The sequence below is a fragment of the Lindgomyces ingoldianus genome (genome assembly GCF_010093535.1).
Source record: "Lindgomyces ingoldianus strain ATCC 200398 unplaced genomic scaffold BDR25scaffold_42, whole genome shotgun sequence".
Classification (NCBI taxonomy): Eukaryota; Fungi; Ascomycota; class Dothideomycetes; order Pleosporales; family Lindgomycetaceae; genus Lindgomyces; species Lindgomyces ingoldianus.
Window position 1 is genome coordinate 418,973 of NW_022985203.1, and position 18,682 is coordinate 437,654.

General features: G+C 40.4%; 5 protein-coding genes across 5 annotated transcripts; 3 read left to right on the forward strand and 2 right to left on the reverse strand.

The window, feature by feature from the left end:
• The first annotated feature begins 662 nt into the window (after nt 1-662).
• BDR25DRAFT_296184 (uncharacterized protein) lies at nt 663-1,984 on the forward strand. The gene is made up of 2 exons (XM_033688897.1): nt 663-935; nt 995-1,984. The coding sequence occupies exon 2, from the start codon at nt 1,018-1,020 to the stop codon at nt 1,795-1,797; it is 780 nt and encodes a 259-aa protein (XP_033541808.1). The 5' UTR covers nt 663-935; nt 995-1,017; the 3' UTR covers nt 1,798-1,984.
• Nucleotides 1,985-4,439: 2,455 nt separating this feature from the next.
• BDR25DRAFT_396558 (uncharacterized protein) lies at nt 4,440-6,711 on the forward strand (the record flags this gene model as incomplete). The annotated part of the gene is made up of 12 exons (XM_033698441.1): nt 4,440-4,503; nt 4,563-4,773; nt 4,830-4,906; nt 4,970-5,098; nt 5,128-5,207; nt 5,234-5,509; nt 5,538-5,553; nt 5,595-5,819; nt 5,884-6,191; nt 6,256-6,280; nt 6,307-6,582; nt 6,612-6,711. Coding segments are annotated over 12 exons (1,785 nt in total), but the record flags the coding sequence as incomplete, so codon positions are not given.
• BDR25DRAFT_296188 (ribosomal protein S8e) lies at nt 6,457-7,639 on the forward strand. Its single transcript, XM_033688898.1, has 4 exons — nt 6,457-6,505; nt 6,774-6,798; nt 6,851-6,919; nt 6,968-7,639. The coding sequence occupies exons 2-4, from the start codon at nt 6,794-6,796 to the stop codon at nt 7,500-7,502; spliced, it is 609 nt and encodes a 202-aa protein (XP_033541810.1). The 5' UTR covers nt 6,457-6,505; nt 6,774-6,793; the 3' UTR covers nt 7,503-7,639.
• Nucleotides 7,640-7,755: 116 nt separating this feature from the next.
• BDR25DRAFT_296190 (Diphthamide biosynthesis protein 1) lies at nt 7,756-9,431 on the reverse strand. Its single transcript, XM_033688899.1, has 2 exons — nt 9,215-9,431; nt 7,756-9,155 (listed from the first exon to the last, which is right to left on the reverse strand). Exons 1-2 carry the CDS (start codon nt 9,393-9,395, stop codon nt 7,906-7,908), a joined length of 1,431 nt encoding a protein of 476 aa, XP_033541811.1. The 5' UTR covers nt 9,396-9,431; the 3' UTR covers nt 7,756-7,905.
• A 7,986-nt stretch (nt 9,432-17,417) lies between these two features.
• BDR25DRAFT_396560 (uncharacterized protein) lies at nt 17,418-18,450 on the reverse strand (the record flags this gene model as incomplete). The annotated part of the gene is made up of 5 exons (XM_033698442.1): nt 17,418-17,813; nt 17,843-17,897; nt 17,949-17,992; nt 18,018-18,343; nt 18,378-18,450. The coding sequence occupies 5 exons, from the start codon at nt 18,448-18,450 to the stop codon at nt 17,697-17,699; spliced, it is 615 nt and encodes a 204-aa protein (XP_033541812.1). The 3' UTR covers nt 17,418-17,696.
• Nucleotides 18,451-18,682: the final 232 nt, after the last annotated feature.

Below are 18,682 nucleotides of genomic sequence, written 5' to 3' on the forward strand. Positions count from 1 at the left end.
CGAGAAGTAATTTCCCAACCAACAGCTGAAGAGATTCCCAATTTCAATGTAAAGAACAGTTCGGTCATCAGAGCAGTGAAGGTGATCCAATTCAGTTGAAGAGAGGGATATATGCTGGGAAGCCAACCTCGCTATAGCATGTTCTTAGAACCTAAACGCATATGGGCCCGCTAGAACTACGACTTCCCTTTTCGCCCAATCGAGCGAGCTCAGCAGGTGATATTAATATCATCCTACCAATGCCTAAACACAAAGCCAAATGGCTTCATCGAATCTGGTCGAATCTTCTCCTTCTCTTAGAATCCTTCTTTCCTCCCGCTCAGAGCTAGATCGTGCCCTCTAATTGGTTCAACCATGGAGAGCTGCTACCCACCAGTTCCTTTCTTTCACTCCCTTTACCCTTCTGGGCTCCGATCGGTGAGCAACTAGTAGTGTTCATCGCAATTTGCTGTCGGAATCCCTCGGCCAGAGGTCCGAGAGAGTAGTGAAAGTAAACCTCTGCTCGATCGGTGAGGACTTACTTTCACTATCATTGGGGTATAAGTTGGCTGTTTAGGCCCTCATCCGTCTTTCTCTCCGTCACGACGCTTCAAATGCATCATTGCTGCTATAGTAGTTGTCGTTTTCTTGATAGTTTAGCTCTCTTTCAATCAAAATGCTAACGCAACTTAGTACTCGACCGACAGCCTTCGAGGGCAACAGCAACCAGCTTCCTACGCCCCCACTCAGTGGACATCCAAGTGTAAAACGCATCAGCTTCTTCAGCGAGCAGGGCGAATTCGTTCACGTCTGTATCAGCTACAAGGAACTGAATGCTAGTCCGAATGACACAGATTCTGATGCGGAGACCGACATTCTCATCCCCACCGTCAACGATACGACCAGAGGTTCTAGGAGACTCACTCCACCTCACTTCACCGATCAGGAGCATGATGGTAAGTATCCCAAGCAGCAAATCGCTCTTTCTGGGCTCGTTGCTAACACACACCTCTAGGAACCCCCAATGGCTTTCGCTTCATGGACCTCCCACTGCATATCAAGAAGCAAATCTATTCGCACCTTCTCTTGGTCCCAGGCCTCGTGTTCATGCGCCAGTACTCAACTCCCATTTTACACCACCCGACACCGTTCTGCAACATCAACGAGCGTAGGCTTGAACCTGGCGTCGCCTACACTCTCACACGAGTCACTGCAGGTGGAACCACCTCTCGCTTCTGGCGCCATTACCTCACCAATGTTGCTATCGTCCGCACCAATCGCCAGGTCTATGAGGAAGCCAGGCCGATCCTTTACGGTGAGAATATGTTCGAGATGACCAACCTCACCAACGAGACATCCCCGCCAGCGCAGTTCGGCATGCATCTCTTTCCATGGGGCTGCAACGTCCTGATCCGCAAGCTGTGCTTCCGCGCTCACGCCATCTATCCCTTCGCCTGGCTGCTCAACTCCGGTCATATCGGCATCCTACCCATATATCGTGAACTCGAGTCTGTCACCCTCATTGTGGAGCTCGAAGCTGTCACTAGGGGCCTTGGCAAGGCTTTGGTGCGCATGGATCGTGAGAAGTGGGTCCCTTACGTCCAGCGAATCTACAAGGTCCTCGCTATGGATATCTTCGGTTGCACTAGTGTTATCAAATCAATCCCAATCTGGATCGATCTTAGGGTAATTTTTGACGGAGAGCCGTTCATCGAGGGCCTGACAATGGAGAATGAGAGGGGGCTAGGCATTCGGAAGATAGAGATTAAGCGTGCTGTTTCCGAGGCCTTCGAGTTGTTCAAGCGAGGTGGATTCTGAACTCTGCCAAGCTTTCCTACTTTCCACTATTTTCCCCTACTAGTGGCATCTACTGGATGAATACTTCCTGTGCTTCTTTGCGCTTCTTGTGCATGATAGGGATCGCTTTGGGTTTATAGTTCGAGCTTACTTCTATGAAAACTTGCTCCTCACTTCAGGTAGCTCTTCAACATGTAATGATTTTCCCTAACTGGTAGCGTGGATACGAGTACTTGTAAGTAGTCAGATTTAATAGTTTTCTAAAACTCTGATCCTATTTCCCTTCACTAGAATCTAGCCGCAATTCGATGAATGAATTCACGGACCGCCTGACAACACAGCCTTAATAGTCTCCGACTCTTGCTAAGAATAGAGCAGGACCATAAGGATTATGCCGCATGTAAAAAAAAAAAAAAAACACATATTGGATCTAATAGATTTACGAACAAAAATAACACTATTGTTTTCTGTTAGAATCCAGCCCGAAATCTACCCTATACCACCTTCATCTAGAAGAAGGGTCTGGTTGGCGGAGCTCAAAGAACAGCCCGGACATTCGTAGACTCTTGCTAGAAAACTTACAGGGGCTTAGGGGATTCCATCGCATGTTGAAAAAATAGATTTATAGAATATCCGGCTTTTTATTCGCATTTATGCTTTACCTTATCCAAAATAAATAATTTAAACGCCTAGATGGGTATCCTCATAATACATGTACTCATCACACATTCCCAGTCCCTCCCAATTCTATAGCCAAACAGCTAACCATCCAAATCCTACGAATCCCAATAGGAATATACCCTCTAGCCACGCTCCAAACACGAAGGAATTACTTATCTGCCGACTTGCGCCCGCGGTGCTGTGTTTCGCTGTACTCTGCGCGAAATTGCCGCCGGCGTCAGAACTCCACGCGTCACCTCCCAGTCCCGCTGGTCGCGTTAACGTAACAATAGTTGTGGCAGGCGTCATGTAACTCGTAGAGCCTTGGAATACAGCAGCGGTGCCATAAGGCTCGAGGCTTATCACGGTGCCGGAGACGATTATGGGGGATCCGCCGGGGATGAGCGTCGTCCCCGGGCCGAGGATGTAGTAGCCGGCGCGGTTTGCGGTGTAGACGTGGTCGTTGATGGTTAGCGGTGGTGCGGCGGTGGTTGTGAAGATTGCGCCGTAAGCCTGCGCGAGGGTACTGGTTTCGCCGTTGATGACGATTGCGGTGGCGGAGGGGAGGAGCGAGATTGTGGTTCCGTCGACGGTGATTGCGTTGCCGCCTGGGGTAAGGGTTTGCCCCTGGATAACATATTGCGAGGCCGAGTTTGCGGTAAGCGTTTCGCCGGCGATAGTCACGGGCGAGAGAATCGGTGCTTCGGTAATCTGGCTACCTGCAGATTCGGGAGAGTTGGGGGAAAGTTTGACAGTGTTTGTTCCGACGACGACTTCTGTGTTGCCGTTTGAAGTTTGCACTACGACCGGCGTATTGTCGATGGTTACAGTTTGTCCTGGTGCTACAGTTGTTGTACCACCGATAACAAAGTCTGTGCCCGCTGGGGCCTTGCTGATGATGAGCTGTGATCCTCCAGCAGTAACCGTTGCCTTTGAGGGAGGAGCTGCCGAACTACCTGCATTCTCGGCGGCGGGTGTTGTGTGCCAGTCGAAGAATCCCGTGACAGAAACCTCAATAACTGGGGAGCATCCTTTGCAGGGCGCAGTGGCAGTAAGATTGGGTTCTGTAATTTCATGATGGCCGTCCGGATCACCCGGCGCCGTTGTTTGGGGTGGGATTGGTTTGAGGCCTTCCTCTGTCGATATCATTGATGGCACAACTGGCGTCAAGACGCCATTAGAACCACTGCTTTCTTGAAGAGTTCCTGGCGGTAGTATCGAAGTAGGTGGGCCTACCGTCATCGATGGGATCAGACCAAATGGGCGTGATGATGAACTGGGTTGCGAGGGTACCGGACCAGACGGTATTAGGCCAAACCGACTTGTGGTTGCCGCCACGGATGGGATGAGACCAGATGACGGCGCAGAAGGAATCAGCCCAGAGGGCGGCGCGGAAGGTATCAGCCCAGATGGAGGTGCTGATGGAATCAGACCAAATGGCCGTGATGATGAAATAGGTTGCGATAGTATCAGCCCAGAGGGCGCAGGCTCTGATGGGATGAGTAGGGTTGCTTCTATCGATGACGCGACGCCAAAATCAGTTTCAGAGACTTCAACGTGGATCTATTGCAGAATTGTGCCTACTTGGTGCGGATGGTATAAGAGCGATAATACCAGATGTCGCGATCGGTGCATTGCTCCCAGATCCTACATGGCCTTGTGTCAGTAAGACGAATGCTGTACTAGATAAGAGAAAGTGGACGCAATGGGCTACGTCCGACGCGTACCAGCCTGGGGTAGAGCTGTAACAGCTTGAACCCATGATGCACATAAGCACAGCGTTCGGCATATGAAGAGGGCAGAAGCCCGCCCACCACGCCTGGAGGCGACTGAAAGCATGGCGAGAGAAAGCGAACAGCACAGGTAAGGACGGTGGTGGTCGAAGCATCAACAACGAGAAAGCATGGTTCCTTACAGATGGTCATAAAGGTGCCGCGAAGAACAATAATCAATGCACCTAGACGCTCCCCAGCCATGGGAAGCAATATCGTAAACCAGAATGAATGAAAAATCTCCGTATACCTCAACCCAAACAACTCCGCCTCAATCAAGGTGTCTCGCGGCTGGGTATGAGAAGAACTCGAGAACGGCTTTATAGGGAATTTACATAGATTGCTGTTGATTAGGTCGGCATAAGGTTTTTGAGGGGTCCCCGTGCCGATTGGAGATCTTCCCGAGCGTGGAGTGGCTCGATGTTGCTTGGGATAAATTGTTGGCGAAAAGGAAACGGCTGTCATACGTCCGCTGGCAGTTCTTAATGGACTTGTCAAGAGACCTTCCTCAGTGCGGTTGGTTTAGCGAGCTTTATCCCTGTAAGTGCTCAAAAGCCGCCATGAAGTCCAAACGATGTTTCGAAGGAATAGCCTAGCCCCAGCACGGGAGGCAGGATGAAGATTGAAGGATGTGGGGGAAGTAATCTCGAAGCCTTCCAGCCTTTGTCGGATCCAGTCTCTGGAGAAGTTCAAACACCGTATCCGACCGAAGCAATAAGGACATAAAGAGGTGTAACCTTGCGCTTTCCTCGCCCCGTTAGGCAAAGTCGAACCACCACTTCTGCATGCTGTTGTCATGGTATTAGGCTTCGTGGACCACAACTGGGCAGGATTGCCCAGTGTCAACCTGCGAGGCTTCAAGACATCTTCGGTACGGGCAAGCAAATCCTGTCACCCATACGATGGTGGTGCATGGAAGCGCCAAGCCATCTTAACAAAAAGCTGACCTCCAATAATGCAGCTTTCCATCAAAGTTATCTGCCGTTGGCCGGCGCTCCGGTCCGCACCAGGATGAGGACAATCAGCCGGTACCTCTTCCTCCAATGGTTAAATCCTGCGCCCCAACACCAACTCCTAGCCAACCTGAACTGCTGGAGAACCCCGGCTCAATTGCACGTGGAGCAGGCGGTGGCCCGATTTCTGATGACGATACACGGTTCATCCAGAATGATCCACCAACATTCTGTGCAGCGCTTGGCTGGCAGATTCCAAATCCTAGCAAGTGGAACATAAAATCAACCGGGCAAAAGGTTACTGATGGGATGAAGTCTAACCAAATATTTTATGGAGAGCAAGTATTGGTATGAGCCCTTCCGGAACCAGCGGTAGGATCGGTGGATTATCAGTGTGTAAAACACGTCTGGCTGGGATTGCCCTCACCGGAAGCTTCTAGTTGCAATTCCTTTGAGCTCATGCAGGCTGGCGTCGGACTGCGGATTCAGGGTTGTCCAAATCTTTGCGTAGCGGAACCTCCGTTAGTAGTACAGAAGTCCACGAGACCGACGGTGCTTCCCTGGGGAATGGAACTAGATGCTAGGCTCACGAAAGCTAACCTATCCTTCTCCAACCTGCAACATGGCTTCATGAGAGAGATTGATACTATGGTGGGAAGTTAGGTTTTGTTAACAGACTAGAACGCTAGTGTGCGCTCAAGACCTTTTGCCTTCTGGCCCAGGTGCAAAGAGTGACCGCGGCAAGCTGAGGCGAGGCGGCTGCACAATTCCGTCGCGATCTTTATCACCCGTGCACCGCATCGCTGTGTTTGCTGACAGCTGCATGATGATTGTCTGTTTGAGGTATATGTGCGGGGGGAAGAATGCGACCTGTTGTACTTTACTTGAGCGCGAGGCTGGCTCTCAGCCTAGCACGGCAATTATCGAGGCAAAGGGTGGGAGAAGGAAGACGTATGAGAATAGCTGTGGAATCTCCTTAGTACAAGGATGCGAGATGGCTAACCTTGATTCAGATTGCGGACGCAGGCTTGTATGAACATAGGGTATAACAAAGAGGGAAAATCAAGGCAAGACATTCACGAGGCATCCTGAAGCAAAAGGCTTCATTCGCCGCAAAGGGTGATTAGATATCTGTGCATGCTGAGGGACGGAAGAGGCTGGCCATCTGCGACTTCACGGGTCTTCAAAGCTATTCTTGTTACGGACTAGCGCTATCGGCGAATTGTTTGTTCCGATCCGCTTAGCGAACCCACCACGAAATTGGCACCAGCAACTTCAAGTTTTTAGTTTCGACACGCCAACCCCAACACCGACAACCACTTTGCGACGGAAGACATCTACAAGGTTAGTCTTGGCCCCCCTCGTCTTCACAATATATTCGGTCTGGATTGCCCGCCACAGAGCCACTGAGAGCATCCACCGTCTGGAATATTTCGACTACCACCTCCAGCTATGAATTCGCGGCAACCCCACCGAGCCTTTGCTTCTCACAGACCTGTGGAGGCAGTTGATATAGCTGATTTTGGTGGTTCTGCATGCGGGCAATCCGAGTCTTCAACCATTATTTCTAGAAGCATATAAGACTGTTGCTAATTCGAGTCTTGTCCAGCAGTCTTCTGGTATAACGCAATCATGGGGTATCGTCGCTCCCTCATCCGACACTTCATTACGTCGGCTAACAACTTTCAGTATCTCTCGCGACTCTCGCCACAAACGCTCCGCCTCCGGTGCGAAGAGGGCATACTACCGCAAGAAGAGGTATGCATAACCCGATCGCTTCTACAGTCATGTCTAACATGGCTCTAGGGCTTTCGAGAAGGGTCGCCAGCCTGCCAATACCCGTATTGGTGCTAAGCGTATCCACCTTGTCCGCACTCGTGGCGGCAACCGCAAATTCCGCGCTCTCCGTCTCGATTCGGGCAACTTCTCATGGGGATCTGAGGGAATCGCTAAGAAGACCCGTGTGATTGTTGTCGTCTATCACCCGTCCAACAACGAACTCGTCCGCACGAATACACTTACCAAGGCCGCCGTTGTGCAGATCGACGCTGCCCCCTTCCGGCAATGGTATGAGGCACACTACGGCTCATCTCTAGGACGCAGGAGGCAAGTCAAGGGAACCGAGAAGGAAGAAGACAAGAAGAAGTCCAAGAGCGTGGAGAAAAAGCAGGCCGATCGCCTCAAGGTCTCCGGGAAGGTAGAGAGCGCACTTGAGAAACAGTTCGAGGCCGGCCGTCTGTACGCGGTCGTCGCCTCCCGGCCTGGTCAGAGCGGTCGTTGCGATGGATACATCCTTGAGGGTGAGGAGCTTTCCTTCTACCAGCGTCTTCTCAGGAAGTAGAGTGGTTTTTGGCGGTTCTATGGCGCATCAGTCAGTTCAAAACGGGCGTTCATTCATGTATCTGGTCAGCATAGCCACACAGACATGAATGAACCAGGCAGATAATGCCATTTCTCTAGATACCACTAGCAACTATGTAAGTATAGGCTTGAAGTGGCCAACCTGGTGACTATTTGTGAGAGTTTGCATCCACTATTCCCGGTCGGCTCACAGGATCCTAACACAGAAGAAGAAATAATATTTTATGCTGCTCAGAGTATTTACCTATTCCTTTTGTCTAATTACTCAGCCAACTAGCCTCTGTGAAGAAGCGCAATAATGCCTAATAGATCGTTTGGGGCAGGCCTTGCGCCTGCAAATGCACCGCCAAACGCCCCTCCATGCAAGATACAGCCAACTCTTATCAGTCCTCAATTTGTACTGCATCGGCTTTAATATGATCAATAGTAGTCCGCCCTAAGCCTTCTTTGGCATAGAAGTCCATCGGATACAAGTTCCCTCCCTCCCTGTTCTTATTCATTTCGTTCTCACCACCTTGTTCATCCAACCAGGGAGCACTTCTGACCCCAAGCGCAACAAGAGCCTCGTAGGGACTCAACAACGGTCTTGGGAACGCATAGCCCCAATCGATGCTTAATCTTGGACACGCTATTTGTACCCATGCCTCGACATCAGACATCATTGATAGTTTGCCCGGGAAAATCTCTGATAGGAGGAGATTGATGGAATTAATGCCTTGGCGCTTGAGCTCGTTTTCGATCAGCGTCAGAGTGTGTGGGTTCCCTTGACGACCTAACGATCCGAGGATGATGCCCCAGGTGCGCGCTTCGCGAGCTGTTAGAATGGCAGTTCGGCGAAGGTCGTATAGTGAATTATGAGCGTAGGTCTCGTGGGTTAAGCGTCGCGAGTAAGGGTCGTAGCGGTAAGCTGAAAGAGAGGGATTTGCGATCATCGCGCTTTCTAGATGGAATCTTCCATCGCCGAGATATAGGAGCAAATCTGGTACTACCTCCTCTCGCCCCTTGGAGTCCAGTTGACCGGGCTTGATAGACATGGAAGGTGATGTGCAGCCCAGTATTTCTCCTTTTGATAAGGGTGCGATTTGTGGCACAATGGGATTGTAGCCTTCCCGTCTAAGGATGGGGACGATGCCGTGGATTGTGGCGTTGAACTGAATGGTCCCAACTAGAGCGATGGTCTTCCCGACGGGGAAGTTCTGGGTGATGGTATTTAGGAGGTGCTCAATGTCAATGGTGATGGAGACGAATATATATAACGTGACTATCTTTGTGACGGCCACAGGGATCAGACAGCTATGTGCATAGTGGATTAAGAGATCACAGCCCAGTGCGCGAGCCGTAAAGTCGTCGATACAGCAAGCTCCGTACGTCACGTCTCCCATTATCAGCGTTGACGTCCCTGGGCAGAACTGCGTCAAGATGTCTGAGATGGTGGTCGCAAATAGTAGAAGACCCTCGGGAAACTGCAGAGCAATGTTCTTAGCCCCGGATTTCCGGATTCGGTGTATGCATTTATGGACCTCGAAGTTGTAATTCGAGGGAAGGAGCGCGATAGCCTCATTGATGTCTTTATCATTGAGGATGGATTCGGAGATGTTGTTCAAGGTGCGGGCCGTTCGACGAGGTTGGGCCACTAATTAACTATGTTAGTATCTAGAATAGAATTTGGAGGCATGAGAGGGCGTCTCACACCTTGTATTGCGCTGCTGTCCTCGATATTTGCATTCGGGTCTCCTTGCTTCCCCGCCACCTTCGCAACAGTCTTCCTGCCTACAAAACGCCGCTTTGGGTGCTTCGGGGTAGCAATGGGCTCTTCATTTATTCCATCTTCTGCTATGAAGCCCGGATTCGTGGTTGCTCTGTCTTCTTCCATCTTGCCCTGGGGTCTGGGTTGCAAAATGGATGGTGCCCTGAGATGCGGGGTGGAAGTGGAAAAGTTCCGCACGAAATTGGGGAAGCCGAACGTCGATGCCTCAGGCTCACTCACTATTTTGCTTTCTGTGATCAACACAAACCTCGACCCTACAACACATTTTAATATAAAGAAAACTGCTTTGGAAATCACAAATACATGCTAAGATAGCAATAAGAGCTCTTAGTAGACATGTCATGCTGTATAATTATTTATGGCTCCCTAGACCCCTCTATTAAATAGAGGTTCTAAAGAAATATTTAATGTGTAACGTACTTTACAGGCAAGTTGCTCACACACCTAAGTTACTTACTTTTACTAAGACTTTACTACACTACTTTTTTTATACTAATGCATTTTTAACAACACTACTTAGATATGTTAAAGGAATATTAGATATAGCTTACACTTTAAGCTTTTAAATAAAACATAACACTTTTTAAGTAATATACTATAGCTATTTATAAAGTCTTTTAAAAGATAATAAGTAACTAACATACTAAATAACTTTTCTAAGCTAATTATATAGCTAACTTATAAAAGCTAAATAATAATAAAAAGTAAGTAATTATTTAGTATATACTTAAGCTAAATATATAAAAATTTCCTCTTTAGCTAGTAGCTATAGCTAATATAGCTAATTCTTTATATGCAAAGTATAATATAAGCTATATTAGCATAAACTAGCTTAATATATTTATTAAGTATTACTTAAAGCTTAAAGCAAAGTTTAAGTATAAGTATAACTATAAAAAAGCTTTTTATAATAATTTTATAATAATTTAAAGCTAGTTTAACTTTATAAAAAATATTAAAGCTAAGTATAGTATTTAAAATAATAACATATATAACTTTAATAAAATAAAGTTTATAATAGGCTAAATATCTACTAAAGTAGTTATTATAAGTTTAAAAAGATAAAAATAGCTAAAAGCAGTCTAGCTAAGTAACTAAAAGTAAATAATAGCTATTTAAGGCATTAATGCTAAAAAGTAAGCTATTTTACTTTTTATTATTTTTTAAAGTAGTAACTACTTTTTAAACTAGTATAAAAAAAATCTACTTTAAAATTAAGTTATTATAATTTTTAAGTATAGCTAGACTACTAATTAGCTTAGTCTAGACTAGTTAAAGCACTTTAACATGCATATAAAAAAGTGTACTATTAGTAGCTACTATTTACTAGTTATTAATAGCTATAAAAGCTATAACTTACTTTATTTTTAGTAATACTATAAAAATAATAAAAATATTACTATTTATATACTTTTTTACTTATTATACTTTTTATAGCTACTTAATGTAGGTTATTTTACTTTTTTAAAAAAAGTATATAAGTGCTAAGCTAAAAACTTTATACATAACTAAATTATTTATATTATAAAAATAAAGTTTTTACTATGCTTTAAAGTAGCTTATAATACTATAATGTCACGATTGTGCACGAGTAAGGTTATAGAGCTTCACGGAGGTCTAGTTTAATTACTACGTGAGGTATTATAGTAGGTATAAGACGTTGTGTGAGGAATAAAAAAGTTTAAAAAGAAATTAGTAATTAAATACTTAGCTTAAAAGTCTAAGCGCTTTAAGTATAAATTAAGCCTATTTTAGGTTTAGTTAGTGTTAAAGTAGTTTATACTTAAGTTTATGTCTATATTATGTTATGTTTATGTTAGACGTGCACTAATAATACTCTAGTACATGTCTAATACAGTTATGTCTAGAATCTAGAAAGGATACTGTAACAGTACCCCCCCTCTTATTAGGAAGGGAATTCTTTACATTAGTAGTTCTAGCATTAGGTTGTCTTTATTAGGGTATAAGTTTAGTTTAGATAAGTATTAGGTGTAGAATTAAGTTACTATAGAGTTTTTTTATAAAGCTTCTATAAGTTCTTATAATAGTTTATTATATCTAGTTTATTTTATAAAGTATTTATAAATACATTTTTTTTATTAAACTAGATTTATTTAATGTCTTTTATAATATATTTTAGTTTATTATTTATAATAATAGGTTTAAGTAGTAAGTTTAGCTATTTAAGTAGATAGTTAGATTTAGAGGCTGCTTAGCGCAGCAATAATACGTGGAACATAGGGTGTATCTTTATGCTGTTAGGTAGAATTAATTAGTAAGCATGTAATAAGACTATATAGGCTACTGTAAAAAAGCTAAAGTTTTTCTAATTAAGTTTCTTTAATTATTAGTTTATTTAGATATTTTTAGTGTCTAGCTAGACCTTCTTGCTAGCTGCATACATAGGGGTAAGAGTTTAGAATTAGTTTATATACTCTTATTAAAAAGCTTAAGCCTATGTAAGCTTTTTATAAACATATTTAAATATATTTTAGATTTTATTAATAAGTTTATTTATATTTATTACTTATATAGATTAATAAGTTAGTTAGAGGGTATTTAAAAGTAGTTTAAATTTTATTTAGAGGTAGTATTTATAGTTTACTAAAAATAAAGATACTTATATTAATTTAGATATTATGTTATTAGCTTTAAACTATGCTATAGCTAACTATTTTACTTAGTTATTTTACTAGTAGTTTATATACACTTATAAGACTTATTTTATTATAGTGTTTATGTTTTTAGTCTAGCTGTTAGTCTTTAGGTAAAAAGCTGTAGATAAATAGGGGATAATTTAGAGCTATTTACAGAGTTTATTCTAGAAGGCTAAGACAAACTGCGTACCTCTGTCTAATATAATTATGTTAGGCAGGCTATAGTAAACTTATATGTATTAGTAGAATAACTAGGCTATATTAGGGGCAGTTATAAAGGAACATAGTATTAAGTGTTAATACTTAGTTAAGTAATTAATAACTACTATAATATTTATATACTCTTTAGATAAAAGTAGGTTTATAATAAAATTAATTAATATGTCTTTTTAAGCTTATTTAAAAATTAGAAGTAGTTTAAGTAAGCTATTATACTTTTTTTAAAAGGCCTTTACTTTACAGTACATATAGTAACATAATACATATTAGCGTATAGTATAGAACATGCAGGGCTAGTAGTACTCTCTCTGTAGTAGGTTAAGAGTCTTTCCTCTGCCTAGGTATTCTCTAACAGGCAAGTTATGTATAATTTAAAGTAGTTTAATTTTTAGTTTATTAGAATTAGAGATTATAAGTTAGTTATAGTAATATAGCTTACTATTTTAGTTTTTATAGTTAGCTAGTGTTACCTTTTTTAACTAACTAGCGCTGTTTTAGAGTAGGTCTAAAGTTTTTTAGATAAATTTATTATTTAAATACTTATTAGTAATAATTTAATTAATTATCTAATTTATTTTATTTAGGTTAAGGTCTAAAAATAGCTTAAGTTAGAGTAGAGTTTAGTGTTAAGCTTTTTACACTTTTTTTTAAGCAAAGATGTCTTAAGATTGCTTTATAAAAGCATTTAGTTTTCTTCTATTTTAACTAAAATAATAAGTAATCTTAAAATTAAAATAAAATAAGTATTTAAACTAATAAGCTTATTAGTAGCTAAGTTATTTTATAGTTGCAAAGTACTGTAAGTTCTTATAGTTAGATAGAACTTATATTAGATGCGCTGCACTTTTTAGTTTAGGTTGCTATTATTTAAAGCAGTGTACTATAGTAAGTAATTTTTTATTATAAATTTTATAATTACCTTCTGCAGGACTTATTCTTTTTAAGAAATATGTAATAGGCCTAATAGTCCTATCTAGCTTAGTCTAGGAGAGAACTCTTGCTACTACATAGTCTAAGGCATTAGCTTTTATAAGTATTAGTAGTTTAAAGTTAAAGTAGTAAAGTATTAGAGCTTTAGTAAAAGCTTTCTTTAGCTAGTTAAAAAACTATTAGTAATTTAAGTTAAAGTTAAATTAAATCTTTTTCTTAGTAAGTGTAATTATAAGGCTTACTTGCTACAAGAAGTTGTTAATAAATTATTAGTAAAAGTTAGTAAATTTTATAAAAGCTTAAATATCTTTTACATTTTTTAGGTATTACTAATCTAGTACAGTCTAAACCTTAATAAGGTTTATTTAGATGCTATCTATAGAGATTACATATCTTAAATATATAACCTTTAATTAGTAGAACTTACATTTATTTATGTTAAGTTATAGACCTACTTCTTTTATAGCCTTTAGCACTAGGCGTACATGCTGTTTATGCTCTAAAAGGCTATTACTGTAGATTAAAATGTTGTTAATATACATAGTGCAGAACACGTCTAGGTAGAGTTAGAGTAAGTTATTTACAAAATGTTAAAAAGTACTAGGCGTGTTAGCTAAGCTAAAAGGCATTACTAGGTACTTAAATAGTCTGTATTAGGTCTAAAACGCTGTTAGCTACTTATTACCCTTTACTATTTTTAGCTTATTAAAGGCAGTAATAATATTTAACTTTATAAAATACTTTACTTTACTTAGTTAGCTTAGAGTTTTCTATAAAAAAGGAATTAAGTATTAGTTTTTAATAGTAATAGTATTTAGTCTTTAGTAGTTAACACAGAATTAGAGCCTACTTTTAGGTTTCTTTATAAATAGTATAGGTAACACTACTAGTAAGAAGCTAGCTTAAATAAACCTTTTTTCTAGGTTCTTATTAAAGTATTTTTAGAGCACTTTTAATTTGTTTAGTAACATCTTATATAGTAGCCTATAACTAGGTTGTTTACTAGGCTTAAAGGTTATTTAGTAATTATACAGACATTATATTAAAAGCTTATTAGACTTGTCTTAAAAAAAACATGTAATAAGTTGTAGTAGTTTTAAAGAACTATTATCTTTAAGTTAGTGTGTTTTTAGAGAGCTAAAGCTTAGTCTATATTAGAAATTATAACTGCGTAGATTTTGTAATCTAGTTATTAAGCTAGAGTTATAAATAAGGTAGGTCTTATGTAGCAGATGTCTATCTGCTGTTTAAGTCCTAGTTTATGTCTAAATTAAGTAAGTAAAGATTCTTTAAAGGCTTTCTTTTTTTTAAGTTTAAGTAGTTGTTAAATTATTTTATATAGCCTATCTTAGTAAAAGGCCTAGCTTGTTAGCCTTACTTAGGTAGTTCTTTTCTAGGTTATTAAAAAGTAGGTCTAGAGACCTTCTGTATTAAGTGCTACTTAAGTGTTGTTTAGGTATAAGCGTAAGCATATGTTTTAGCATTAGAAAGAGTTAAAGTTTAGAACTTACTCTTAGTAATTAAAGGCAACCTTATGCTAATATAGCTATAGTTGTCCTAGAATTAGGTTATAACATCTTGTGTTTATTACATAGAGCTTAATCTGCTTCTTATAGTGTTAGTAGGTAATTATAATAGTTGTAGTATAAGAGATAGAACCTCTTTTAAGTTGTTTTCTATTAAATCTAGTTAGGTAAATTATTTAAGTAAGTAGTGTTAATTAAAGATTTAGTTTACACACTAGTTCTTTGTTAATGTAACCTATGCTGTTTACTTTTAAGTTAATAAAAGCTTATATTAAAGCTAATATAGTTTCTTATTATAAATATATAAGAATATTAACTTAGTACTTCTAGTTATTAGTAGGGGACTTAGCCTATAGGTTAGTAGAGATCTAGTGTTAAATTAGTCCTAGGGGGCAACTTAGCCCTAGGACAAGCCTTTTTGCAGGCTCCTACTGCTATAGCTGCGGCTATGTTAAGAGTAGTAAGGGGGATTAGAGCTTAAATACAAGTTAGAGCTCTTACAGAAATAAGATTAAAATAGTAAGAATTTTTAATAAGTGCTAGCAGCGCTACTTGCGTAGACTTAAGGAAGGGGAATAAAGCAGTTTTAGAAGATATAACTATGCTTACTACACTTAAAGTATTAACTTTTCTTCTTGTAATTTTTACGCTTTTTAGAACTAACTAGAGTATAATTTAAATTAATTTTTATTATGTTAGGGTCCTTATTTGCAACTGCGCTAGTTTAGGGGCGTATTAGGGCTTGTACAGAGAGGAACCTTATGTTATTATTATAGGTAGCAATTAGGTTTGCATACGCGTTAAGGTTGTTTAGAAGGGGTTCTCCTACTATAGCGCGTTGCAGTTTAGTTAAGAGGGAGTTACATAAGGCTATAATTAAACCTATCTTATTTAGGCCTGTATTAGATGTAAGTTAGTAGAACTTAGTAAAGTATAAAGTAAAGCTTTTCTTTTCTTATTATAGAGTGTTTAGGCAACTTAGGGCTGTTAACTTTTTATTTAGGTCTTTATAAGTTACTTACAGGAACGCTATAAATTAATTTAAGTTAATAATATTTTTATTTATTAGTAAGTTAATTAAGGCTGTTATGTTGTAGTTAAGTTAAGAGTAGGCGTATAGTAACTAGAAGTGTTTAGAGGGGAATTAGTCTATGTTTCCTTTAAGTTTATATTAGAGCTTGTGTAGGAAGGAAGGTAGGTCTTTCTATTTTCTGTTAAACAGTAGGGGATTAGGGAGTTAGTTAGATTTTATTACTAGGTTAGAGGGGTTACAGGTTGTAGGCAGCGTTAGGTAGAAAGGAGTTAAGCTATCTCTAGACTTCTAGGTAAGCTTTAAGGCTAGTAAGTTCTTAGTTCCTACTACTATAACAGGAGTTAAGGCAGAAACAGACTGCTTAATAACATAAAGCTGTTCTTTAAAGTCCTTTTAAAAAGCTTTAAAGCTTGCAACATAGCAGCTTTTTTATAGAGTAAGCACTTTTTAGAAGGCTTCTTAGCTTACTCTAATAGCTTAGAGTTATATAAGTACTAAGCTTATTAAATTAGATTTAGAGGCTATTCTTAGCTAGGGTTTTAACACAACGTAATGTTATAATTGTGCACAAGTAAGGTTATAGAGCTTTACAGAGGTCTAGTTTAATTACTACGTAAGGTATTATAGTAGGTACAAGACGTTGTGTAAGGAATAGGAAGGTTTAGAAGGAAATTAGTAATTAAATACTTAGCTTAGAAGTCTAAGCACTTTAAGTATAAATTAAGCCTGTTCTAGGTTTAGTTAGTGTTAAGGCGGTTTGTGCTTAAGTTCATGTCTGTGTCGTGTCGTGTTCGTGTCAGACGTGCACCGATAATACTCTAGTACGCGTCCGATACAGTTATGTCTGGGATCCGGGGAGGATACTGTGACATATAATTACTTTTAGTAATATTTAAAAAAAGTTTTAAAGCGCTAAATTAGTTTTTTTTAACTTATAATAAGTTATAATAAGCTTTAATATAAAGTTATGCACTTTATTACTACTACTACTTATATATAATAAGCCCTAGTAGTTATAAACTTTAAGTAATACTTTAAAACTTAAGTTATAATTAATACTTATAAAAATAAAAATTTAAAAGTATATAAATAGTTTACTAACTTTTATAGTTAAAAAGTTTAAAAAAAGTTTAAAAAAAGTAGTAATAATTATATATAAGCTAGTATTAGTATAATAAAAAATTACTAAGCTTTAAGTAGCTAATAAGGCTACTACATAACATAAATTATATAAAAGAAAGTAAAAAAAAGTAAAAAAACTTTAATAATTTAAAAAAGCTTACACTTAATAGCTTTAAAGAAGTTTAAAGCACACAGTAATAAAAAAAAGGTAAAAAAGTAGGTGTAAGCTAAAGTAAGTAAGCTATTCTAAAGGCGCTATAAATAGTGTAATTAGACTAGGCATAACACATAAATATGTAAGTAAGAAGTAGAAGTAGTATCTAAATAATATTCTAGGCTGTACTGTACTATATAGTGCTAGAGTAGGTTGTTATAGGCTATAATAGAGTTTGTTAGGGTGGGGTCTTGGCAAAAGTAAGCGACTTAGGTGTGTGAGCAACTCGCCTGTGAAGTACGTTATAATTAGAACAGTGTATCTACTTAATATGTGCAGGAAACCTCTTCTTAGTATGGCTTGTTATGTGCATCTTGTAACATTTTGTCTCTATCGACCTTCACAATGATATACGTTAAGAAATAGAATAGAAAAATTAATACTAAGCCTATGTTACAATTTCAACTTACTAGGATGGATGGATGTCTTTATTACGCCCGGCTCTAGCCTAGAGGGCACTAGTAGTTTATTACATAAGCAATTCCTTAGTAATGGCATACCTCCTAATAGCCCATACATGTAAAATATCTATCTCTCTGTATTTTCCTAGCGAACTCTCCTATACCTCTCGTATTTAGTAAGTAGCAAGTATTCTTAAGGCTCTCTCCTCCAAGTGTTCAGTGTCCCTTTGTCAGCAAATAAAGCAGAACCTGCTGGCGTACAAGTGTTAGTATAGTGTAGGATTATTCTTAAAGTTGCAAGATCCTAGGAGTTCTGCAATCGCGTGCAGCAGCTGTGCAACGGCGGCGGTGGGCCTTGTTTGTGATAGGTAACAACAGTGTGGGTTTTAAAAAGGGTTCTGGTTGCTCTAGAACCGGAGTTCTAGGTCGTGGACAGAGAGGACAGGCGACGATTAATGTGGCGAGCCACGGTGGGGCGGCGTAGTTTTTGGGCTTGATGTTCTGGCTTTTAGAGTAGGGGGTAGTGGTTTAGATGCTAAGGGTTGGAGAGGGTGACATGAGTGTGAGGGGAATGGTGGCGGCGAGGTGTTTTTGCTGGGGCTGGATGGCGTACTAGCAGCCACACTTGCATATGACCGCTGAGAAGGTATGCGCGATGGCGAGGTGTTTTTGCTGGGGCTGGATGGCGTACTAGCAGCCACACTTGCATATGACCGCTAAGAAGGTATGCGCGATGGCGGTGGGTAGGACGGCGATGGGCGTGGCAGTGGTTGGTGTGGTGACGATGGGCGCGGCGACGGTGGGTGAGGTGGCGATGAGCGTGTCGGCGGACGTGACTCAGACTGCTGAGATGGGGACAGGTTGGAAGAAGAGGTAGACGGCGGTCCAGCTGTCGGTGTCGTTTGAGGGCTTTAAGGAGTAGCGGCAGGGGCAGTGTTGATGTCTCAGTAGCTGAGAAAATCTAGTATTGTATCCGCTAATAGACAGTCTTGCTCATGGAACTTAAGCAGATCTTTGTTGCTTAGTTTTGCGGCTTTGTAGGGTAACATAATCTCCATTTCGCAGATTAAGCAGGTACATATATATTCTTAATCCTCATTCTCTTCCGCGTATATGAAGCCGCATGTTGCTAGCTGCGTTGGGGATGCAGCTACGCATTTCCATGTAGATGGGAACATGGTGTGACGTGACCGAATTGTTCGGAAGGATTGCGACGCGTTGGACGATGATGGTGAATCGGTTCGGCATGGGTAAGACGGTGACGGTGAAGCGGTTCGGTGTGTATACGTG